General features: G+C 47.1%; 2 protein-coding genes across 5 annotated transcripts in view; both read left to right on the top strand.

Moving 5' to 3' along the window:
- Positions 1 to 3,039, top strand: part of PHF20L1 (PHD finger protein 20 like 1) — a gene marked incomplete at its 3' end in the record, with an annotated part of 75,675 nt that extends 72,636 nt beyond the window's left edge. For all 4 annotated transcript variants that reach the window (XM_080800994.1, XM_080800993.1, XM_080800992.1 and 1 more), the window contains one exon: positions 981 to 3,039. In XM_080800994.1, the coding sequence (XP_080657120.1) occupies positions 981 to 1,123 (143 nt within the window). The remainder of the gene's footprint in view (positions 1 to 980) is intronic.
- Positions 3,040 to 13,912: 10,873 nt separating this feature from the next.
- Positions 13,913 to 25,962, top strand: part of TG (thyroglobulin) — a gene marked incomplete at its 5' end in the record, with an annotated part of 244,264 nt that continues 232,214 nt past the window's right edge. Inside the window, 7 exons of the mRNA XM_080800604.1 lie at positions 13,913 to 13,979; positions 14,974 to 15,082; positions 16,448 to 16,545; positions 17,682 to 17,885; positions 18,250 to 18,409; positions 24,993 to 25,099; positions 25,802 to 25,945. Coding sequence (XP_080656730.1) covers positions 13,913 to 13,979; positions 14,974 to 15,082; positions 16,448 to 16,545; positions 17,682 to 17,885; positions 18,250 to 18,409; positions 24,993 to 25,099; positions 25,802 to 25,945 — 889 coding nt within the window. The remainder of the gene's footprint in view (positions 13,980 to 14,973; positions 15,083 to 16,447; positions 16,546 to 17,681; positions 17,886 to 18,249; positions 18,410 to 24,992; positions 25,100 to 25,801; positions 25,946 to 25,962) is intronic.

The raw sequence follows: 25,962 nt of genomic DNA, 5'->3' as shown, positions 1-25,962 counted from the left end.
GGAAGTAAAATCAACAACAACAAGAAACCCCCACAAGCTCAAGTAGGTAAAACTGAAGTTTGCACACATGTTTTCAAATGCTTTTCTTTGATATTTTTCATTTTATCACATAGAGCCCTGAGGAGTAGACAGGAAAGATACTATCCCCATTTTATAGTTGAGAAAATTGAGTAAGAAATAACTGATTCTTAATCCAATGGGTTTTTCCCTAACCTCATACATAAGATTGTACCCCCCCGCCCTTTTTTTTTTTTTTTTTTTTTAAATTTCACCCTACAGTAATTACTGTAGAGCTCCTACTGCTTTGTTTTTCCCTGAGGAAAGAGGAAAAGGAAACCCATTTCAAAAACATCTTCCCTTTGGTTTAATTTAGCTTTTTGTTACTTTAATGTTTTGAGTAGATATGTGACAGGGGAAAAATACATTTAACACTATCCCTTATTATTAATAAAAAGTGTGGAATAACTAATTGCATTCTGCCTAGACTTGTAATATGCTTGCATTTTTTTTAAATAATGATAAAATAGTGGGACTGGAAAGGACACTGAGAAGTTGCCGCCTCCTTTCCATTCTTAAAAAGAACTTCCTGATTTAAAAAAAGAATGGTTAGAGTAGTTAAGTTTTATTTAAAATGAAGTAGAGATTATTTAAGTCTAAAATAATAGCTTCAGCAGGCACAGGAAACTGTTTCCTATTCCAGAAGAGAGTAGAAGGAGATATTCAAAATGAAATTAATTTATGCCTATAAAGGGAAAAATTACCTAAAATAAGAACAGAAGTTACCAAGAAGGACTAGAGCTCTTGTGGGATAAGATATAATATAAAAGCTGCTAAAGCCTCTCAGAAATGGCTTGAGTCTGTTCACGGCCTTGGGGAGGAAGGAACGTGAACTCTGTCTCCATCCTTTCCAGCCTTCCAGTTAGACCATTTTGTGACTTCCAGTTGCCATTTAAATTTGTTTGTTCTGTTCTCTCTTTTAGTTCTGGAAAGCTGGCTTGATTTCACAGGGGAGTTGGAGCCACCTGACCCTCTCGCAAGACTGCCCCAACTTAAGCGCCATATCAAACAGCTCCTAATTGACATGGGCAAAGTACAACAAATAGCAACTCTTTGCTCTGTATGACAACAGTGAAAACCTAATGAAAAGAATGTGGGTTTCTTCAGTTGATCATTTTTATTATCCACATGACTGCTAAGTGGATAGTTAAAAAACGTAGTGATGTTTGGTCATTTACTGATTTGTGACATCAATAGGATGGCACCTTGGAAAGGAAAAGGAAGAACAACCTCTGTCAAGGAAGCTAATGTTAGAAAAAGCTTATGAGCAAGCTGTCTGGTAATGTGTTATATGCCAGGGATCAATGAAGTTGAATATAATTTGTACCAAGGAAATTGAGTTGGCAGGATTTTTCAATAGTTGCTTTATATGAAGCTCGAGACACGTGTAGAAAGAAAGATGGTGTGCTTATCTAATTTTTAGTAGAAAGATCCATGTAATAAACCAGTGTTTGGCCAAAAGCAAAACTGTAGAGGCAAGGAGATTCTGGAGAGTTCTATAAGGTTGCCGTATGAACTGTCTTCTCTGCAGGTGATCCAGCCGCTCCGGAGTTTAGAGTATTTAAACTTGTATGGGATCATGAGCTGTTTCCTAGGTAATGAATGTCCGTAATCAGAAAACTGACAGTGGAAGCCTCACTTCTGAGGAAAACAATTGTGGAATTCTGACTTCATTTTGATTATATATTTAAAAAAATGCCAAATAATTGAAATTTCTTGCAGGCATTAAGCTCATTATAAACAGAATGGCTTGCAGTAGGGTCCGTGTGCCAAATGACGATGACACTGCTGGAGAGAGAGTGCTAAATGTCGTGGGAGTTCCGCTCCCGGGTCTTGCATACGCCATCAGCCCATCAGAAACACAGATGTCATGTAGACTATATATGTCCTACATATAGTTGAATTCAGGACTCAGGCATCAGCGTACAGTTTGATCCTGAGTATGCTTGGTGTTTGCCTTCAGATAAAAATTGTAAATCACCTCAGCTGGGATGAGGAGTGACAAAAATAACGAAATAATTTGTGGCTGTGGATTTTTTAACTGCTGGTAGTGGGGTACTGGAAAAGCTTCATTTCTGAAGATGAATTTTATTTTTAAAAAATACATGCACACTCAAAACTTTTAGCTTTGATCACAAATGGACACATTTCTGAAACCAAAGGCAACTAAGTTGCTGAGTTAGCTCTTGCTGGATTTCGGGCCCAGGCCCTCCTGTCTGCCAGTGCTCTTGTGAGTTGCGTGCCGCCGCCATGCTCCATATGCGGGTATGCGTAAGCGTGTGTGCTTGTTTGAAACAAACACTCAACGTACATATGTACATATCCTACACATATTTATATCTGCACATATCTAGTTTTATTACTATAGACTATAAGAGTTGGGTGGTTAACATGAAATGTTACCTTTTAACAGACTTTTTAAAAATTAAAAATGTATGTACAGGTTTTGAAACTTTTTTAAAAAGGGGAAAAAGACTGTTCAGAGGAGGCTATTTGATGATATAACACTTGAATATTTTATGCCTCATTCTGTTTATCAGTTCTAGCGATCTGTGTAAATGCATTTTAGAACTGATACACAGTAAACTTGAATTTATCTTTGATAAGAATACATGCCACTGTACATTCAGATATTATTTAAATTTGCAAACACACTGTTCTATATGTAAGGTACTGTATGTAAAACTCTTTATTAAAACTATTCCACATATCCTAAAATTTCAGCTTGCCTTCTTGCGGCCTTATATTTTGATGTGAAGATGATTAAAAGAATGTGCAAAACCATCATTAGAAATTTTTATTGCCTTTTGACATTTTCCAACTTGACAAATGTGCCAAAGATCAACAGACATAAGATACAGTATTTACTTGTTATACATTAACATTATCAGAGATCTTACTGGGAAATGAAAAGCTTTAAGAAAGGTGGTTGGGATACTGGCTTAAATTTGTATATTAAAGTAAAAAAAGAATAGTGCCTCTATTCCATGTGTGGTGTAAGCGTCCTAATGTCTGTATTACCTTTCATTTGTGTTAAAAATAATGACTCTAATCTTTTCCCTGTGGTCGTTAAATTCCAGACATTGAATTTGTATCTTTTTTTTTTTTCCCCCAGAGTGGAGCAGATAGCATCCTTAACCCATGAATAGTGGAGTTGCCTAGATTCTTGTCACATACACAGAAGACCCTTTGTACCTAGTAATACTCATCTTCTCAGTCCCTGGTGACCACAGTTAGATTGCTGTGCATTGTTTCTGTAGTACCTTATGATCAGTTCAGTTTATTTGTTAGCAGCCAGCAAATGAGAAGTTCCATTAATATTTAGGTTACTGAATTTTTGTTCTGCTTTTATGTATACGAATTAAAAGTCTGAATTTTTTAATTTAGGTTTTTAAAGTCAGTCAATGTCAGATTACTTTTATACACAAACCCGTTTAATTTAGAATATATCAACACTTGATTTGAAGTAAGCTGCGCCTTTCCCCGTTTGAGTATGAATTGGTTTTTGAGAAGTAAATCCATTGTGAGAGGTTTCAGATGAGTTTTCTTTCCACTTAGTCTTGCTTGACAAATATATGTCTTTAAGTATCAGCAATAGACTAGAGAGGGTGTTTCTTGATACCTTTTCACTGCTACCCAGACCACCAAACGAGCACCGGTGGGAGGGATCCTGAGTATGGTACTGATAAATATAACTGGTACTCCCTCATGCGTGTGCGTGGTCCTCCTGACTTAGTATTCTAAAACTCAAGGACAATGCACTCTTTCCTTAAAGGAATCCAGTCACTCTCCTAGTTTCTTAGCACTCTCATTTTCACTGATTTATTTCCTCACAAACTCATAGTCCACGTGTTTGAAACAAAGCACCCTATTTCCCCTCCAGTCAACTGGACCCCCTCCACCTTCACTCTCTGCTGTGACATTATGCTGAGAGCCCCAGCTTGAAACTCACAGTCTCCCCATATCTGTCCCATCACCACCTGTGCTGCCTGCTCAGAACAAACGCTGTTCACCTCCTTTGCCATCTCTAGTTTTTTATCACATTGTGCTGTGTTAATACTGGTGTTGATACTGGCCTCCTGACATTTTAACCTTGCCATCACTGTAGTTCATGAAAAACGGTCACTTGCCAGGCTAGAAGATTCAGAGTTGCCGAACGCCTGCTTTATGCCAGTGTGGTGCATTACCTGTAGAGTCTGGTTTAATGCTTGTGTGGATAGTTGGGCAAACGGTCCTTTTCAAGATGGGGAAGCTGATTCAGAAACATGTTCTCAGGGAGACTTAAGTGGCAGGTTCAAGATGGCAGATGCTGTGCTGGTCAAGCTTATGGCCTCCAGCAGAGGTGTGTTTTGGCTGATTTTGTCAGTTAAGTTGTCTTCTCTGAAGCTGCTAGTGATTCCCTGCTTCAGATCAGGTCTGTGTCATCCGGCTTTCAAATTCATTTAAGTACAGCCTCATTGTTAGTTAGACCATGCTCATTTCCATGGCTTGCCTCCTTAACATTTCTCTCTTCTGGAAGATTCTCCTTTGTGTCTCTACAAACCCGGGCAATTACTGGAGCTTCAGTTTCTCCTCCATATCCCAGGCCGCCTCTAGTACCCTGTGCTGTGCCTGCTACAGAGGAGCAACGTCCGGGAGCGCTGTACCCGGCCCTGGGGGACTGGCGTGAGCTCTGCAGTTACGCCACTCCCGTTTTCACTCTGGCACATGACTAGCGGTGATCTCTCTGAGCTCGGGGGCTCTTCACCCGTCAGATGTGCAGGACAGCTAACAGAACTGTGCTGAGAGGTAGATGAAGCAAATCAAGTTCCCAGAAGCTTTGATTAAATTGTGATGTTGAAAATTAGATGCAGTGGTCACGTTGAGTGTCATCCTTGTGCCAGCCATTGGGTTATGTGGCTGGATCTAGAACTCACCAGGTCATAGTCTATCAGAAACATTGAAAGCCTGTTTTTCAGAGATGGGTGATATCAAAGACTACAAGGAGCCAGAGAGGCAAATAATGGAAAGGTAATTATATTTGTAGGTAGAGGGGTTTGGGGGAAATAGAATATGTACATTAACTTAAAAAAAAAAGTCTTTGAATGTTTTCTGACCTCTGTATAGGAATTTTGGAAAATTATCTGCTCCTGGTACCTATGTCATTGGGTACCCCTAAAAGTGGATCTGAAGGTAAAACTTAAGTATGTTTACTGTGTTTAAGAGCTCATCCAAGGAAGATGGAGTGAGGAAGATGAAAGGGGGCGGAAGGGGAGGAAAAAAACAATAAAGTTATGCATAGCAGAGGACACTGCTATGGGCAGTGGACCTTTGCTTTTGCCATTTGAAACTATTCACCATAAATTTAAACAATTGTAGAGGGTGTGATTTCCAGTTTGTAAATACTGGCATATTAAAATCAACCTTCTATTTTTAAATGTATGTAATAGAATCAATCATTTTGCTACTTACAACATCTGTTTTCAAAATACGCAAGCAAGCTTATTGACATTGGGAACTTTCACGTATTTTTTTACAGTCTCATTTCTGCCTTTCCGTTTCACTTCCCAGGAGAATGTTGTTTACCATTATACTTATAGATCTCTATCATTCTCCCTTTTGTCCATGAAAAAAATAAATTACAATTAAAAAGTGGACATATAGGCTTCTTACTAGAATGTCAAAATACATGTAGCGAACAGAAATATTACTGAGTAGAAAATGGGGAAAATCTAAATTAGAATTCAGTATTTCAACCCTCCTTTAAACCTAATTGATAGAACAAGTAGAAAATCAGGATATAGGGGTGCCTGGGTGGCTTAGTGGGTTAAGCCTCTGCCTTCGGCTCAGGTCGTGATCTCGGGGTCCTGGGATCGAGCCCCGCATTGGGCTCTCTGCTCAGCGGGGAGCCTGCTTCCTCCTCTCTCTCTGCCTGCCTCCCTGCCTACGTGTGATCTCTCTCCCTCTGTCAAATAAATAAATAAAACCTTTAAAAAATATTAAAAAGAAAAAAAAATCAGGATATAGAACACGAACAAATGGAGTAATCAGATGGACAGTATACTAGGCAATAAAACAGGTCTCAATACATTTAAAATAATTGAAATCATAGTATGTTCTCTGGTGACAATGGAATTAAACTAGAAATCTGTATAGGATATCTGGAAACCACCCTCCCCACCATGACTGGAGATTATTAACACATTTGTAAAATAACCATGAGACAGAAAAGTTAAAAGTAGAATCAGAAGATACTTTAAATGAAAATAAAAACAATATGCTAGCAATAGGGAAACCAGATAAACCAAAATGGTTCTTTAAGCTAATCAGTAAAATTGGTTAACTCCTACATAGACTGATCAAAAATTAGAATGGAGAAGGGAACATTACTATGTGTCCTACAAACCATTTTTAAAGATATGACCATAAAGTTATATGCCAATAAAATTTGACAGCTTACCTGAAGTGGAAGAATTCCTCAAAAGATTACCAAAAGTGACTCAAAGAAATTAAATAAATTGAATTCATAATTAAAAGTGTTTTCTCAAGACTCCAGGCCTGAATGTGAATTCTATGAAAAAGTTAAGGAAGAAATCTCGATGTTGCACAAGCACTGACAGAAAATAGAGAAGAAAGGAACACTTAACTTTTGGAGACCCAACTTTGACCTCATGCCAAACCAGGAAAAGACACCAAAAGGAAAGGAAATTACAAACCAATACATGGTCCTCTTGAATAGACACCGAAGTCCTCAACCAAATATAAGCAATGTGAATCTGGTGATCCATTGTAAGAATGATAGATTCAGTTGAGTGTTCCACAGGAATACAAATTTGGTTTAATATTTTAAAAAATCAGTGTAATATGTCATCAAAATAAAAATATGTTCATCTCAATAAAAAGCATTTTATGTTTCAGGATTTATTCATGATTAAAAACTCAGAAAAGAAATGGACAGGAATTTGCATTAATATAAAGGGCAATGACCGAGAAACACCCTTTATGTTAATGATAAATGAATACTTCTTTCCCTAAGATAAGGAAGAGGGTCAGAATGTCCACTATCTTCACTTCTAACCACCATTGTTCTGGAAGTCCTGCTAGTGCAATGTGTCACTGAACAATAAAGGAAGAAAAAAAGGTTTACTACTTGGAAAAGAAGAAAGAAATTTCCAAATGACATGTAGAGGAAATAGTGTAAGGAATCTACCAGAATGCTGCTAGAACTAATCTTTTTGCACATTAGCAACAAACTACTGAAAATTGGATTTTTTTAAAAATACCATTTTCAGCAGCATCAAAAATGTGAATACTTAGGGGTAAATCTGAAAATAGACATGCAGAACCTGTACATAGAAAAGTAGAAAACAATGCCTAGAATACAGATGAGATAAAGGAATAGAAAAATATACCAAGATCAGGGATTGGTAGATGCAATATTGTTAAGTGTCAGTTTCCCCAGAACTGACCAGTAGATATAATGCAATTCCAAGTAAAATCCTCACAGACTTTGAAGCAGCAATCAGCAAGCTGATTCTAGAATTTAGAATTCATAGGGAAATGCAAAGGACCTAGAATAGCCTACGCAATTTTGAAAAAGAAGAACAAAGGACAACTTCTGATTGGGGCTTATTATAAAGCTACAGTCATTAAGACGCTGTAGAGATGGCAAAGAGGGATATAGATTGATGGTACAGAATAGAGAATCCAAAAACAGTCCTAAAAAGTTAGGGGCAGTTGAATGGATGAGAGCTGGTTGCTCCCCATCCTTGCCAGCATTTGGTGTTGCCAGTGTTTGTTATTTTAGCTCTTCTAATAGGTGTACTGTGCAATCTCGTTTTAATTTCCACGTAGGTATCCAACGTTCCAGCACCATTTATTGAAAATACTGTTTTCCCTTGAATTACCTAGGTGCCTTTGTTGAAAATCAGTTGGCGGTAATCATGTAGATTTATACCTGTACTCTGCATTCTCTTCCCGTTGACCGATGTGTCTCTCTTTAAGCAGCACCACACCATCTTGATTACTACGACTTTATAGTAGGGTTTGGAATCAGGCAGTGTAATTCCTCTAATTATGTTCTTTCTTAACTGTTCTTGATAATGCTGGGTTTGTTGATTCTTGATACAAATTTTAGGATCAGATTTTCAACTTTTCAGAACATGTTGTGATTTGGACAGGAATTGCACTGAATCCCCAGGTCAGTTACCACCTTAACACTTGAGCCTTTTGATCCAAGAGCATGGTGTATTTCTCCTTTGGTTCAGAGTTTCTGTGTTGTTTTCTCAGCAATGTTTTGTAGTTTCCAGTGTTTAGATTTTGTACTTTTTGTTGAATGTATTTCAAAATATTTAATTCTTAATATTGTGAGTGGAATTGTTTTTTTCAATTTCATTTTCAGATATTTAATTATTAGAGTATAAGTAAAATTGATTTTTTAGTATCTTTGTTAAACTCACTTATTAATCCTAGAATTTGTGTACATTCTTTAATATTTTCTGAGGAGGAGACTAAGAAGACTTTATAGGTTCATGGAATGTGAGATCCTGGATTGGATCCTGGGACAAAAAAGGATATTAGTGAAAAGCTGGTGAAATTCACTGAAGTCTGTAGTTAAATAGTATTATATTGATGATCATTTCTTGGTTTGGTAATTGCAATATGATTGTGTAAGATGTTAAGGTTCAGTGAAATTGATTAAAGAGGGAACTGTACCACTATTTCAATCTCTGCAGAAGTTAAAAAATTATTTCAAAATAAGTAAAAAAAAAAAAAAGACACAAAGAATGAAACTTAGTGTGAACTATGGATTTAGTTAATGTATACATATGGCCCCAATAATTGTAACAAGTGCACCACACGGATGCAAGATATTAGTATCTTTCACCTATGTGAAGGAAGGTATATGGGAACTTTCTATGCTCAGTTTTTCTGTAAATCTAAAATTGTAAGGCCTATTATAAATTTTAAAAAGTTGAAGGGAGAAGAATGTGAGAAGATAATTATAATATGCTATCTTTGTAGTTTGGAAAGAGAAGAATTCAGTGAAATTATTACAAACCCCCAGGCAATTTAAGGTTCTATCCTTGAAATAGCTCTGTCTAGGAGTCAGGCTTTCCCAGGAAATCAAGGAGGAAATGCAGTCGTTAAAAAAGTATGCTTCAATAAAATCAGCACAGGAGCACTGGGGAATTGAAAACAACTTTAGAAGATAGGAGAACAAGAGAATATGGTGTGGGAGAAAGGCTGAGATCTTAGAAGGCGGACTGGCCTGATTTCAAATGGACAATGGAGCTCCGGGGGCCAGAGCAGGCTGATCAGGCAGGAAGTGGAACCTCACGGGAGAGGCAATTGCTTTGAAAAGAGGCACTAGAGAAAGCAAAGGATCTTAACGGTTACCAAATCAGAACAGACTTGAAAACATTGGACCAGACTGCACTCAGATCTTGGCGCTCTTGTTGGGTTTCTCTGAAGAGAGGGCTAGGATCATGGGACTATTGACAAGTTCCAACTTAGAGCCACAAAGGGGGACCCCATAGTAAGGGTGAGGGAGAAGCATCCCTTGAATGGGCCACTGTATAGGATGCTTACAGAGAACCTAGACCCATGTCAGAAGACGGGACCAGAAGCATCAGTCCAGAACCACTGACCCCATGGAGGGGTTCATTACTGCCCAGCCAGGGTGAAACTCCCACTTCTCACATGACCATCCTGTCTCCAACCTGAAAAGGCACTTGGGGAGCCGCCTTATAGTTTGGCAAAGGTGGATTTCTAGGGTCCCCAACTTACCTTTGCTAGCATGGATGGAAGTAGAGCCACAGTTTTTTTTTTCAGTGAGGCTTGCTGGAATAGAGCAATTACCATGCAAAAGATTTTCAGGAATTTTGGTGATTTCTCCAGCAACCCAGGAGGAGGGATGTGACTCTTGAGTCACTGGGTATGGGGGAGGAGGGGAGAAGCTGTCCGAGGCAGTGGCATGGAACCCAGTAACATGGTAGCAGGCTGGCATAGAGGAGAGGCTTCTGGGGAGTGATTCTCCGTGGTGGGCGGCAGCTGACGGATGTCAGAAACAGGGACTGTTTGTAAGTCTGATGTTGTAAGTGAACTCGTGTGAGTTTGCTCCTTGGTATGAGTTACAGGTAGAGAGGACACCAGGTAGAGTTGTCACACAAAGGAAACTATTTCCAGCAAATAAGGAGATCGCGGGGAATAACCTCCAAAGCTGTGACTCCCCAGGAAGGGTGAATGGGTTCCTTTATTTAGGGTTGGGATGATGATTTAGCTAGGGAAGCCTCGTCATTGTCTGTGGGGTTGGGCATAAGGTTGTGCGAGTGCCTAAGGAGACATGCCTGCACATACACTGTGTGTTATGTTTATGGGGCTTGTGCTCCTCCATGGGTGGGGATTTTAGCACTATAATGAGGTAGTGGTAACTACAGGTCACTCCAGGGTCACTCCAGGGTCCTCCTGTGCAGGCATCAGTTGGGGGTTGAGCTCAAACTGGCCCGGATGGTCTGCACAGTCCTTATTGCTCCAGGCGTAGTTTCCATTCCCATCTTGGGGTCTCCAGCCTTCGATGAGAGAGAAGCCGGAAAGGAGAGCTTAGGAAAAACATTGGACAGAGGTTGGTGGGTACAAGCAGGTGGGCAGTAAAGGTCAGGTCTTGGGATCCTGCTGGAGAGGATGCTGGCTTTCCAGCTATTTTCCTCCTCTTCATTCTAGTTGCTCTCTGTCCCTAACATCTTCACTAAGCCCCCCAGTATCAGGGCAGGCAGGAGCCGAAAGGAAGGTTCTGCGGTCACATTCGGGGTCTGAGCATCCCAGTTGTGAGCCAGGCATGGGTGGTTTGGAGAGGAGCTGAGCAGGCATCACCACAGAGGCCTGTGTGTCCCCATGTGTCCCTGCGTGTCTCCAGGCTCTCGGCCAGCACAACGGGGGCAGCTGAGTCACCGTGAGAAGGGCCAAGAGCCTGGCGCCGGCCCCAGCTCTGCGCTCTGCTGCCTGCTGGAGAGAAGCACCTCTTCTGTGCTCCTCATGGGCATCCCTGCAGCCCCGGGGCGGTGCGGGGAGCCCTCACGGCCCCCTGCATTCCAGGGTTCCAGGGCCCCGCCCCTGCTCCCCCAGCACCAGACCCAGTGAAGCAGGCCAGAGGCTGGGCCAGAGGCAGTGACTCAGCACGGCGTGGTGCTGGGCCTCCCGCTAGCCCCTCACCCACCCTTCACTCTTGGGGCTCAGTTCCGGCGGCCAGGTCAGCCATGCTTCCAGAAGACCCAATCCTCCTCCTGACCAATGTCGGAAGGCAGTAGCAGACTGACACTGGGGTCACCATGCATCACAGTGCCCTGTCACCCCCCCACTGCATCCCATCGCAGAGGTGTTTGTCAGCTGCCTCCTCCTCAGCAGGCCGAGCATAGCACAGTTAGATTTTTGAGAGACAGACCACATTCCCACATTTTTATTACAGGCTATTGCCGTGACTGTTCTCTTTTAGGGTTAGTTGTTAATCTCTTCCAGTGCCTCATTTGGAAACTAAACTTTATCATAGGTGTGTAAGTATGGGGGAAACCCAGTACATACGGGGTTTGGTGCTTATCTGCAGGTTTAGCCCTCCCCTGGGGTCTTGGAATGGATCTCTGGGGATAAGGAGGAGGGGCTGCTGGATCCCCATCATGAGGGGTGTCACTTGTCCTGTGTCAGAGGGGCTGGGTGGGGGAGTTTTTCCTGTAACACCTCCTTTTCCAGTAAACACCAACATTCCTTCTCACGGTGTCTTTGCCCGAAATCTACATCTCATTATTAGTAATCCCCTCCCAGCCCTCTACCCCCCAGGGCTAGGTGGTCTTAGGAGCTGCCCGTGGTCTTGACCTTAGAACACCTGTGCAGTGATTGTCCATCCCCCAGCCCTGCAGCTGGAGAACAGCCTGGTGAGGACCAGGGTGAGCAGCCATGCCGGTGGCTAGTCCAGCCCTGGGGGCCCAAGGCATGGGAATGAGGTTTGGCTGGTGGGCTTTGGGGGCTGCCAAGAGGTGAGTGGAGAGGTGAGGATGTCATTCAGCTTTGCCATTAGAAAGATAGCAAGAAGAAGTCGTCGAGAAGCTTCGTCTGGGGACATGTTGAATTTGAAATGTGTGCAGAGCGCTCAGGCAGAGTAGACTTGAAGCTTAACCACCAATTCTGGCTGGTGCTAGGCCTGGAGTGGGGCTGGAGCTTTGCCTGGGCCTGGGCCTAGGGCTGGGGTTGGGATTGGGGTGGGCCTGGGGCTGTGCCTGGGGCTAGGGCTGGGCGTGGAGCTGGGGCTGGGCTTGGGGCTGGTGTTGGGCTTGGTGCTGGGCCTGGGGCTGGGCCTGGGGCTGGGCTTGGGGCTGGGTCTGGGGCTAGTGCTGGGCCTAGTGCCGGGCCTAGTGCCAGGCCTGGTGCCGGGCCTGGGGTGGGCCTGGGGCTGGGCCTGGACCTGGGGCTGAGTTAGGGATATTCAAGCCTAGGGCACATGTGATTCCCCAGATAGGATGTACAGAACAGGATTTCTTACCCAGTTTTAATCCCACTCCCTGCCAGTTAAAATAACTGTTGAGTTTTACTTTCTGTCCTTTGAATCATGCACATGATAATGATGAAGGTAACCAACGTTGGGGAGTTACAAGCGGGGCTGTTTTAAGCACTTGCCCTGTGTGAACTCTCGTAATGTTTATGGCGCCTCTACTGGGGGGTACAGCCCCCCGCTCTGTGCTCTGCGGTCAGGGTCCCTCATTCCCGTCCTGGGTGCAGAGCGTGCTCCCCTCCTAGCCTGTCCTGCCTTCCCCGCCCCGGGTTAGCATCCCGCCAGACCCTCTCCGGCTCTCCCTCCCACTCGAGGGGCCTCAGCCAGGTCTTCCCTGCCAGCCCACCACCCCTGCCCCTACCTGTCACCAGTCCCTCATCCTACAGGCTGTTCTGTGAATCCGTCACTCCCTGGCACCATGTCATTTGCAAAATGAGAAAATCATAATATTAACTGCCCGCTTCTCTCGAGCCCGGACTCTTCAAGTCCCGTTTTTTTCCCCTTGCAGCAAACCCAGCAAGTCAGTGTGTGTTGTTACTCTCCTTTTTCTTCTGTTTTCCAGGGAAGGAGGCAGGGGCTCAAGAGCACGAGGTGCGTGTTCCAGGGTCATGCAGGGAGAGGAGTAAAGGAAGGCGTCTGGCTTTGCCGAGAGAAAGCGCACTGCTTTTTAGCCTCTGTGTGGAAGGCTCCGCTCCTGCCGCCTTTGGGCTGAGGATTCGGAAGTCCAGGGACAGAGGAGAGAGGAGAATCAGTACGAATAGGAATGTGTGTGTGTGTGTTTGGCTTTTCTCACTAAAACTCTTATATTCTATACTAATAACGTTGCCTGCTTCCTGCTGTATTCTCATTGCCTAGAATAGAGTTCACTCGTGGCAGGGGAGTCTAAAAAATATTGATAGAAGTAGGAAGCAAGGGAAGGAGGGAAGGAGAAAGGAAGGAGATAGGAATGGAGGAAGGAGAAAGGAAGGAAGGAGGAAGAGAGGGAAGAAGGGAGGGAGGAACTGCTTTTTTCCTGGGAGGGCTGAGCCTGATGCCCACAGAGCTGAAGAGCTTTGGCCTTCATTTGTGAAGGTGAACTTCAAAGCTGCCCAGCCCTGTTCTGCTCCACAGAGCCTCAACAGGATCCTCATGCCCCACTGGCCACATGAGTGTCCTCAGAGTGGGCAGACGCAGGTGGAGGCCCCCTTGTGACCAGCAGAGAAAACAGGGCAGGCGCTGCGTCACTGAGTGCCCGTGGGCAGGGGAGCTGGTTCCGGGGCAGGGCTATAAAGGCTCCCTGGCCAGGGCCAAGGGCGGGCAGTGGCTTCTACCCCTCCATCCCCAGAAGGGCCCACAAAAATGGCCCTGACTTTGTGGGTCTTCAGTCTACTCGGCTCAGCCTGCTTGGCGTCGGCCAACATCTTCGGTGAGTTACGAGCCCAAGGCCACGGAGCAGAGGGTTTGGAGGGAGCTCTCAGGCCACAGCTCCGATGTCAGCCGGGCTTGGCCCCAGTGCTTCGGGGCATTTCTGATCTCATTCAGTCCTCATGATGTCCCAAGGAGGGAATTCAGATGAAGAGACAGAGGTTCAGAGAAGTAGACTGAATTGCCTTGAGTTCACGGAACCAGTGATTGGTGGAGAACAGATGGGAAATCAGATCTCCCTAATTCAATTTTAGCTCATTCCACCCCATCCTTTTAGTGAATTTTGGCACTGACCTTTTTTTTTTTTTTTTTTTTTTTTTTTTTTGTATTTCCTTAGCTCTCTCAGGCTGAGGCCATCTGTGGGAGGCATTTGAGAGTAGTCTGCAGGTAGTGAAAAAAAAAAAACAAATTCACCTGTTCACTGAAATAGACATAAGTTCCAGCAGCGGCTCGGCCACTTGCTGGGTGACTTTGGATAAGTCTACGCTTTGGTTTTCTTGTTGGAAAAGTAAGCCAGTGACACCTCCCTCCCGGGGTGACATACAAATACGACTTGGGGGAGCTACTAATTAGTTTGCATTTCTGACCTGTGCCAAGAAAGTGTCCTGCCCCCAGGGGTGGCTTGATAAATCCAAGAACACCTTCTTTCTGGTGTTCAGACCTAACCCCACTGAGGTTCAGGGGAGCGTGAGGGTCTGAGAGTTGACTTTGAATCCTGCTCTTGCCAACTGTTGACCTTGAGCAGGTTCCTGTCACTGTCTTAGTGACACAAGGGTAAAATGCAGACATCACTTCCTGGGAGAGGCTGAGGGTTAAATGAGCCAATGGCCTACTTGGAAACACGTGAATAACCGCCAAGTTGCAAGTTAGAAGGTGATTATTGATGATGACGCCGGAAATACAACTCAGGAGAGCATCTGTGTTTTGGGGAGCCCATCATTGTCAAAGAAATCCCATCCACACTCTTCCCTGATGAGCTGCTTCCCTTTCCCCAGAATACCAGGTGGACGCCCAGCCCCTGCGTCCTTGCGAGCTGCGGAGGGAGGCAGCCTTTTTGAGGGGAGCGGACCACGTTCCTCAGTGCGCAGAAGACGGCAGCTACCAGTAAGACTTCGCCAGCCCTGTGGACCCCTGGGGCCCTAAGAAATGTTAAAGCTTATCTGCACCCCTCCCCCCGACCCTGTGAGGTGCCCTCACTCTCCCCCACTCGTGTCCATGACATGTGACACTGTCACCGGGAGGGAGGGTGACAGGTGTCCTCCTCTAGGATCTGTTCCTCAGGCTGATGGACACTGGATAATCTGACCCAGAGTGTCCCAATCACTGCTTCATCCCAGACGGGACCAAGGACTTCCCTTTTTTCCTGCCAAAACTTGCAGTGTAATTGCTTTAATGAAAGGTGTGGGGGGATCGATGCGTTGGTGCCTCCTGTCCTCTGTGGGTACTTGTGAGAAGTCAGAGGTCAGGGGAAGGACAAGCTGCCTGGACTTCGGCCCCGCTAAGGCCAGCGATCTGGGCCAGGCACTTCTGTCTCCCCATAGTGAGCTCCTCTCCGGAAGGGGTATTTGGCCGCCCTAATGTGAACGTGCGTCCTGGGCTCTCCCTATAGAACGGAGCCATAATATACACGACTTCCCAGCAGAACGCACAGGAATCCTTTGTGTGGGCCTGGATTTTGACGTTCCTGTGCTATTCCAGTCACATTGGATGAGGGGAGCTCTGTCCGTGGACTGTGTTCTGGGAACCCCTGCGCAACATCGCTGCCGACCTTCATTTTTTATGTGCTCTTAATGCATCTGGCAGTGCCTTACTCCCCAGAGCGCAGAGACCCTGTGGTCCAGCCCCTCGTTGGGCATCTGGGATGTCTGGAGCGACATAAGGGCTGGGGGGAGCTGGGGGGAGCTCACCTTTGTGGTTTTATTTGTGTCGCTGTCCACTTGCAGTTCCAGACACCCCGGTCCTCCTCAGGGGGCTTGTATTTGCTTTTCTCCTCACCCGGAGCCCTGTTGACCTCCTTCTGCCCCTCGTAGGACAGCCGATCCTCCTGCCGGCCTCACCGCAGCCACCACGTATCCCAGGCAACCCAAGTGTGCCTCCTTGTGTAACCCACACCCGAGGCTCTGCTCTCTGGTGGCCTGAACCTCACTGGCTGTTTTGCCCACCCCTGGGCCACAAGGGCACTTTCTTTACCCCCTGCAGCGGATTGCCAGGTGGCAGCCACATGGTGGGGCGGGCGTGTGCCACAGACCCTGTAGATGGGATGGCTGGAGGATGGACGGCCGAGATGTCACGGGGATGAGCAGGACAGGAAAAGGCCGGCTTTGGCACCGTGTTACTCACCCCTCCACTCCATGGCTCCCTAATTTAAACGAATGAAAACTTGGAAGACTGGAAAGGAGAGGAAGACTAGGCTGGGTTGCAGCTCGGGGCCCCAGTAATGCTGTCTGTGTGTGTCTCTCCTGCCTGCAGGACCGTCCAGTGCCAGAACGATGGGGGCTCCTGCTGGTGTGTGGACGCCGACGGCCGGGAGGTGCCTGGCAGCAGGCAGCCTGCTCGGCCCGTGGCCTGTGAGTGCCAGAGGGGGCCTCCGGGGGAAACGGGTTCCTGTGACCGGCAGGTCTCCCTCTGGGCTGCTGGAGGTTCCTCTTCCAATTAGGATAACAGTCCTGCACACGAGGCCCTACTTCCTGCGGGACTTCTTTGAAACTCCAGTGGGCCCGTCAAGTCATTGTTTCAGCAAACAGGTGCTGAACCGGCCCACTTGCGGGCTACATGCCTGGCTCTGAGGGAGCCACAGGCCGGACAGCCAAGGTCTCTGGAAGCAGAATTAGGCCACAGACACGCCTAGTGCTTTCTCACCTTGGTGTTTCTAAAATCTGAGACCTAGGTGAGCATTTCCGCATCAAAAACAAGTATTATCACGTGTAGTCAAAGAAACACAGCCTCCCTGTAAAGCACGTCAGAGCTAAGCCCAAGACAAAGTCCGGTGGGGACTGGTCATCTTTAAATGGTGATACTGAGCCTGGAGCCAAAGATCTCCTTTAAGGAGAAAAGCTCTGTTTGGGGCACGGGTTGTTCGTGGCAGGCCTGGCCAGCCTGGGGAGTAGGCTGGCTCCCAGCACGCTCCGGCTGAAAGACCCCAGCCCAGTACCATGCCCTCACTGAGCTGTGGTCCCCCATCTTTCATAGGAATGTAGGATCCGCCTCCCAGGATTTAAGGCACGTGTCGAACCCTGGGCCCACAGTCGGTACTCAGCAGAGGCAGTGATTGTCAAGGTCACTGTTCTTCAGGAGGGTGGTCGTGTTTCAACCCTACACATAAGGAGGGAGACCCAGAGCGGTGCAGGGAGGGTTGCACAGCGAGGGTATGGGCAGGAGCGTGGGAATGTGTTCCGACAAGCTTCTGCCAGCGGACAGCCTCCCCTCTGCAGCACCCGGGCTGTGGGGGGTTCCCGTGGACCAGCGGGCCACAGTGGAGTCTGCCCTTCCCTGACCTGGCACATAGGATGCTGGGAGCAGTCCTGGGATAAAGCCGGACAGTCGGAGCGCTGGTCCTGAGGTTTCTGCTAGCTCAGAGGATCCGTGGTTCATGGGCCTGTCACTCCCTCTCCACCGGGGGTGGGAAGGACATGTCCCGGTCTCCAGGGAGAGAGCCTGAAGCTGTCCCTGCAGCACGGTCGGACGCTGCTCCTTGCACTCTCAGGTCCATCTTTCTGCCAGCTGGAGAAGCAGCAGATCTTGCTGAACGGCTACATCAACGGCACGACGGCAGCCTCCCTCCCGCGGTGTCAGGCTTCGGGGGATTACGCGCCCGTGCAGTGCGACCTGGGGCGGGAGCAGTGCTGGTGTGTGGATGCAGAAGGGATGGAGGTGTACGGGACGCGCCAGCCGGGGAGGCCGGCCCGGTGTAAGTCTCCGGATTCCCCGCAGCCCACGTGCCCCACCCCCCACCCCGCGGGTGCGCAGCTCTCCACCCGTAACCGAGACCTCGTCGGATCTCCCTGACCAAAGGCAGAGAGTCCCGCCCTCAGGACAGAAAATGAGAGCTGCTGAGGTAGGTTTTATCACTTCTAATATCGCCACATGGTGCACGACCAGGATTTGCTAGCCGGTTGGTAGAAGCATCAGCATGGAGGTCAGTGGCAAGTCCCCCGCGTGGGACTCTGACTCTGCCTGGGTCTGGGTCACGTGTGTGGGACGAACACGGACTGCAGAAGCCGACGCACCTACTCCTACCTCAGCATTGAAATCTTGTCCTCGGAATTGTTTAGGTCCCAGGAGCTGTGAGATAAGAAACCGCCGTCTCCTCCACGGGGTGGGGGACAAGTCACCACCGCAGTGTTCTCCAGATGGGGGGTTCCTGCCTGTCCAGTGCAAGTTTGTCAACACCACAGACATGATGATCTTTGACCTGATTCAGAGCTACAACAGGTAAGGGGAGCCGGCCTCCGGGGTGTGTCCGACCTTGGACCATCTCTCATTAACCCTTGCTGAGGCTCTTGCTCATGCTGGGACTGGGGGCTTTGGGGTGTCAGAGGCCCAGGCTGCAGGGAGTTGAGAGAGGCCTCACTCTCATAAGCTGCTGGGCATCTGAAGGACAGCAGTATTTTTTAACAAAGCAAGCTGGCAACAGACTTCCAAATTAAAACTAAGTGAACTCCCACTGTCCCCTTGCCTGGGCCAGGCAACCCACAGAAATAAAAAGACCAGAGAGTGAGGACATATGTATTGGGAGGTCTCCTCCATTGTTTCTCGCTATAGCAGAAAATGGAGAACAAAGCGACAGAGAGACCCAAGGTGGATGGCTGGATAAACGCCACCACCGTAAATACGCATGCAGCCATTAGACAGCACGCCTAGGAACTCTGCCAGTCGACTTGGAGAGGGTGCTGCCCCGTATATCATGATAATAGGCAAGATACAAGGCACTTGTTTGATTACTTTTTACGGAACAAATAAGCACACACCCTTTTACGTGCGTAGACGGGGATAGGATTCTCTTTGGGACTGTACGAGATTAGGTGAGCACAGGGCATGAATGAGTCAGGGCACACTGGGTGGGGATCATGGCCATCGGCAGGGTCAAGCGGCTGTGGAGAAGCAGGGGTAGGGAGAGGGGAATCAGCAGAGAAGGAGAAAAGATGGCCCTCTTGCAAGCCTGGGCATCATCATATTTAAGCATTTTTGTGAATTGTGTGTTTGTACGCACTTATACATAAGCGTAGGGATTTAGGTTAACAAATGTACAAAAGGAGATGCGTGATAGATCTTGACCCAAGTAACCAGGTTGCTTCTGTTACTCAAGACGGCCCCTTTGGCATTGTAAAGGGCCAGCACAGACTCAGACAAGATTGAAACGCCCTGAGTGAGATCAGTAAAAGTATTAGTCTGTGGCTGCTGCTGGGAATTCTCTTGGAGAACCTGAGCCTCTGTGTGGTTGGCTTCCAAGCGACCCATTTCTTTCCCTCTCCAAGAGAGAGTTCCCATGGGCTGTGCTGGGAGAGGTCTCAGGCTCACAGCCTGGCCACAGGAGCTGGCCGGTGACAAGTCTTACTTGAGCTGCATATTCTTTTAAAAACTGAAGCATTTCAAGTTAACTCCATGAAATTTCTGTTTGCATAGGTAAAAATACTTAAACATCAGCAATTTCTTATATTTAACTTAATACACAAAATTCTGAATTCCTGAATTCCCCCATGGCACCAAGAAGCCGGGTTTGAACTGTCCTTTTTGGACTGATCACACACGGTCCAGCAGTCCAGCACTCTGTATCCCTCAGCCTACTCCTTCCATCCGTGTTACCTGCCTGGCCCCATTGCATTTGCCTCTGTGACCCTCATTCTAACTCCGCCCCTGCTTGGCAACATGACCTGCTCATTTACTCTCTCTGTGTCCCTGTGCCTCAGTGCCTCCATCTGAAATATGGGGAGGGGGCAGGGACAAGTCCCTGTGCACTAAGTTCTGGTGAGGATCTGATGAGACCTCATCCATGAAACCACGGAGACAAACACAAATTATTATGCATCTGTAGGGATTCCTCGCATATCGCCCAGGTGCAAAAAACGTAAATTTTTTTCCCCCTTCCGAGGCTTAGAGAATGGCCTGCCTATGTGCACCTAAGAATTTCCCCAAAGCTCGATTTACTGATACTCCTTGATGCAAACCAGTGTGGACTCAGTTCAACTGAGTGCTTACTCTATACAGGCAATTTGACATCCTTCTGCCTACTTTAATACTTACAAAAAAAAAAAAATAAGTTCTCTAGGAAGAGATGACGCATCTGAAACACAGAGGCTAAGGAACTCACGGGAAGCACAGTCAGTGGGCGCTAGTGCTTCCTGGCTCTACTTACTATCCCACACAACGCCGATTCAGCTCTCTCCCTGCAGCACCCAGCACGGAGCCTTGTGCACAGTAGGCCTGCAGCCCATGCTTGTCACGAGCGCTTTTAAGAACTTTGCGGGTGACAGCTTGAGGCACAGTTCACAGCTCCTTCCACGAGAGGGCAGTCAAGTTCAATGCAAAAGTTCGAGACTCAGCATCCATTGTTCGAGACAAACAACAAAAATATTACTCCTGAAATGAGATCCTTTCCTTCATGAAAGCACGTGTGTCTCAGGGGGGAATTCCGATTTGGAAAGGTCATGGGAAGGGTTGGGTGGTTGGTTACGGGAAGCCCAGCCGTATTCAGAGGTTTCTTGATAAGCTGAGCCAGGCAGGGCCAGGCCTAGCTGCTCCACAGGGCCTGGTGGTGGGAACCCCAGAGGCCAGGTAGAGAGTCTAGATTTCATCCCTAAGGTTGAAGATAAAATACAGAATGTCCAGTTACAACTGAATTTCAGATAAGCAAGAGGTCATTTTTAGTATTAGTATGTCCCCCATATTGCATCAAGAATTTTGAGCCTGTGGGGAGTGGGGGGAGATCATGTATATTTTGAATTTCGGAGAGAAAGGACTGGCCGGAGAAGAACAGGGGGGAGTGCTGGGAGGCCGCTCTGTGGGTCTGCGGGCTCCTGCTCGGGTCCAGGCGAGAGACCGTGTTGGCGTGGGCTGAGAGCACGTGGCGGAGAGCACTAGGAGGAGACAGAAGGGTTGGAGAAACATTGCTGAGGTGGAGTCCGTGGCACTTGGTGAAGGTGGAGGGTGAGGGAGAGGAAGAGCCAATCCCAGGTCTGGTTTCTGGGTTCATGGTACAGGATGAGTTTGGAAAAGGAAAGTCACAAGTTTGGTTTTGGAATGCTGAATCTGAGAGGCTTTCTTTTTGAGACTTCCAAGTGGAGAGCGTGAAGCAGCTAACTTACTTGCATGGGGCCTGGAAGGGAGGCCGGAAGCCTATGGTGAGCTCTTTTGTCAACCTGCTGTGTTGTTCTTCATGTGCCCGGGGATGATTTGCACTTGAACGTGGCCATAGTGTTTGCCTGTTTGAAGCAGGTCCTTTTGCCTCCTGGAGGCCATGGCTAAGGACACCTGTTTGGCTGGTGACTTTGAAAAGCATGTCACGGTGTGGAATAAGTTTTGCTGGTTCTTCTGACTCTACCCCACCTTTCCTACTGCCTTCACGCAGCCACTAATAGAGAAACGTATTCTGCCCAAGCAGATTGTCGGTCAAGGTTTTAGGAGCTGAACCATTGCTAGACCTTAGTGGTCCACGCTAAAATTCAGTTAACTGGTTTATCAGCTCTTGTCCTTAGTGACTAAGCAAACTCCAACTTTCATAGCAACCCTAGATCCTTGGCCACCCATGCTAATCAGGTAACCCAATGAGAAGGATCAGATGTGTCTTAACATGTGTCACGGGGACATCATTCTAGAACATGGGGAGAAATCTTCGAAGACTGACCACCAGTTGCCCTCATAGGAGACATCCATGCCAGGTCCTCCTATTGAAGGGGTGCTCTTCTGACTCCTAAATTGCTAATTTATTAATTGATGGCTGGATTTCTAGAGGAACCATCTCTGGGTGGAGTGGAGAGTCTGACTTAGGGGCGGTATCTGCTGCCTGAGCTCAGGGCATGGATGCTGGTCTGCACCAGACTAGGGCCAGGAGCCTGGCAGGGCCTGACCTTTCATAGTCCACGGAGCCAGAGTTGTGATTTCTCTAACTGGGTTGGCCCCAATCTGAGCCTCAACTCAGGACAGCCACCCTTTCCCTTTCCCCCTGCACCATGATTTTTTTTTTTTTTTTCTCAAGAACTTTCTTAAGATCCTCCTAAGGGTTTGCTCTAATTCAACAGAAGGGACACATCCTTCTCTACTAGATGAAATACGTCATTTTTGATTTTTAAGGTTTTGTGCTGATTTTCTCTTCCTCCTTTCTTCCGACATCCCCAAACAGGCTAGAAACGGGAAATATAGGCGATCACAGGGGAGACAAAATAAAGAGAAAATAAGAATAAGGCAAGGCAAGGTCGGCACCACTCATGCTATAAAGGTTTCTTATCATAAATATAAGGGGCTGCGTATTGGTCTTCAAGCGCCTTACACCCAGAGGAAGAGAAAACATTCTCAGTTATTTGGTTTCCACCAGATAAAAGTAAACCTGTTTCTAAGAAGAACACATTTTTTTCTTCTACTGAAGATGGAAAAATCTTTGTTCCTCTGATTCTCATAAAAGGGACAATGCCGTATGCCACAGGGTCCTATATGACTCAACCATGTCCTGCTGCTAACAGGACGGTCGGTTTCCTAAGACCCATATCTAGAAGGAGAATGGGCATGGAGCCTTCAGGAACAGCATGTTCATGGTAGAGATGCTTGTGTCCCGACGTTCGTCACCAGACCTGTGCCTCCCCCAGTGATGATCAGCCTCTCAGTTTTTCCTTCTGCCCATACTGTCATCCCCTGCCCCTGCTTTGAAGTTGGAGACATGCTAATGATCCTTCTAGACATGTTCTCCGTTCTCTCCTTGCCGAATCCTTGTTCCTAGCTTCAGAATCCCACTCCAGACTCACTTCCTCTGGAGAATTCTTTGGCTGTACACCAGGTTCCAAACCCAATTGGCCCAACTATTAGGATAGAGCCTTACCCCCATTTCCTCCAGACCTTGGGTTCAGTTTCAGTAGTTGGACTTTGGTTGGGGTGGCAGAGAAGGGGGGCGGGGATCTAATAAGCAGGAGGTTGGAAGCATGGCAGAAGCCCTCCCTGCATTTGAAGCGAGGTTGTGAGGATCTGGTGAGATTAGAGGGTGTTTGGTGCAGTGTCTGATCATTTAGAACATGCCCCCCTGTTATTATTTTCAGGAGTAGTAATGATGAGCAATGACCCCATGCGGCTAAGCCAAGGCAGGAGCTCTGACACACCTGCCTCTAGACCTGAACTCTTTTCAGGGCACACAGCATTGGCAAGGACGGGTTCCAGGTGTCAGCGCCAGGGGTCTGCCCAGAGGCCAGAAGACGACAGCCCTGGAGAGACCAGGTGGCAGTAGCTGCCTTCAGGTCATCTTCCTGTCTAGCTGAAGCCACAGTGATCTCGTATATGCAAGAAGGAAGGATATCGGGAGTGAGGTCCATGCAAAAAACAATGGAGGCCCAGGTACTGGGTAGCTCCCAAGACAGTAAATGCAGAGAGGAGGTCTCTGACCCTGAAGTGGTGGGATGAAGATGGCTCGAGAGTCCTGCAACTTGCACTGGTCCTGGGACATGACCCTGAAGCAGGCCTTGGGTGGAATCGGCAGAACATGGGTCTAGAGTGATAGAAACTTCCTGTGCTTAGGGCTGGAATGGGTTTCGGAGCCTCGGTCCGGCCAGGTGCCCCATCCCTGCGTTCTCCAGCACACGTGCCTTCTACGTCTATTAGATATCGGGAAAGGCAGGCAGAGGAGAGTGTCTGAATGAAACAGAGTCACGTGCCTTTCAGAATGTGGGACAGGAACCAGGTGCAGCCAACATCCCAACATACACTGAATAACACCACTGGCAGACACAGGCAGCACGTGGTCAGTAAGACCTGGGTTTAAACTCTATCTTTCACTGCTGTTTTCAGGATTGGTAGCCAACATAACATACCTTACCTTCTGCAAATACAGTGTATTTGCAGGCCGTGCTGTATTCTACCCTTTTAATGTAATGTTATGTATGCATCCATTTGAGAAATTTACCATCATTTACTTATTAATTTTCCTATCATTGGACATTAAGGTTGTTTTCAGTGCTTCGCTAGATTAGATGGCACAGCAGTGGGTCTGTGCAGAGAGCTGCTGCTTCTGCTCACTGACTGGGGATATATTTCCGGGCATAGGTAGAAACACCTTATGCTTGGTTCTCAGGTGCTAGCCCTCTAGGGCATAAACGCAAATCTCTCGATGTTGCATAAAGATGAAAAATTCCTCTCTGGTTGCTAAATCATTGCACATGGGAAGAACTGTTGAGTATGGTTTTCTATCACGTAGCTTCGTCTTACTTCAGGGTCAGGAACCCAGTCGATTAGCTCCTGACGGCAGTTGCCAGCTCAGACACGGCGTGGGCACCCTTTCCCTGCATTCGTGGAAAGGAATGCATAGCCCTTTAAGTGGTGTCATGTTGATTTCACATGTTTTCAACTTTGGGGCTGGGAAATGTCCTCAAGAATTTCCTATGGTGGAATCTGGCTTCTTTTCAAGCTCTGGAAAAGCTGTAAGGGGCTTAGAGTCGTTTGATCTCCCCAAATGAGATCATCTGCAATGCACCATATGTTTGAGAAGCAAACTTGGCCTTTCGTCCCTAGAGTTATAGTCTAGTAAAGTTATTCTCCAGTAACGTGAGGTTCATCACCTGTGTTCCGCCTAATCCTATGAGGCACATGCTTGGGTAGAAACCGGTGAAAATTCACGAGGGAGAGAGACGACTAATTAGTAGGTGACAGCTGAGCACAGCCTCATTTTCACTCATCCAGCTTGGCTCTGGCCAGGTAAATCCAGCTTAGAAAAGAAATGCATTTATTGCAAGAAACATGGAGCAAATGGCATGAGATGAAAAAAAAAAAAAAAAAAAGACTTATCCTTTAGGAAACAGTGACCATAAGTCTCCTTCTGCCTTAGGTTTCCAGATGCATTTGTGACCTTTAGTGCCTTCCGGAGCAAGTTCCCCGAGGTGTCTGGGTATTGTCACTGTGCGGACAGTCAAGGGCGGGAGCTGGCTGAGACAGGTAAGCACAGCTTCAGGCAAATGGAGGGAGAGAGAGGTATTCCCCAAACCTGGGAGCTTAAGTATAATTTCCTGCCAAGCAGAAAGAGCGGTGTCTGCCTTCTCCCCTGCTAGGCTGCCCTGGGTCTTGAAGAGACCCCAGTTTGCAAATGTTCATCTATGGTGCTTTGAACACAGCTGCTGGTGCATATGGAGCCTTTGTGCTCACCGGAAGGAGGTGCTCCGCTTTGGGTAGATGCGGCTCTGAGCCTGGAGAGTGGAACAGAGGATGCATTTTAATCTGCTCTCATTAGCAGTGCTCCTTTGTGGTGCAAACAACCGGCACAACTGTACACAGCAGCCCTGACTTTGGAAACCATTACATTTTTTTTTTTTAAGATTTTATTTATCCATTGGGAGGGGGTGGTAAGGGAAGTAGAGAGAAGGGGAGAGAGAATCTCCAGCAGACTCCCCACTGAGTGCAGAGCCCGACGTGGGGCTCGATCTCATGACCCAGAGATTATGAACTGAGCCAAAATCAAGAGTTGGACGCTCAACCGACCGAGCCACCCAGGCGTCCCCAAAACCATTAAAATCTCAACCGGACCTGACAGATGGTGATACCTGCATAGGCACTGGCCCTCCTAATGTCTGTGTGATTGGCCAGGTCAGGGCTTCCTTTCTGAATGCACCTGGCCCTTGACATGCTTTTGTCCTCGCTCAGGTTTGGAGCTGTTGCTTGACGAAATTTATGACACCATTTTTGCTGGCCTGGACCTCGCCCCCACCTTCGCGGAGACCACCCTGTACCGGATACTGCAGAGACGGTTCCTAGCAGTTCGGCTCGTCGTCTCTGGCCGATTCCGATGTGGGTACCGAGGGGGT

This window comes from Martes martes, assembly GCF_963455335.1.
Source record: "Martes martes genome assembly, chromosome: 4".
Lineage (NCBI taxonomy): Eukaryota > Metazoa > Chordata > Mammalia > Carnivora > Mustelidae > Martes > Martes martes.
This window is presented reverse-complemented; position numbering and strand designations above follow the sequence as displayed.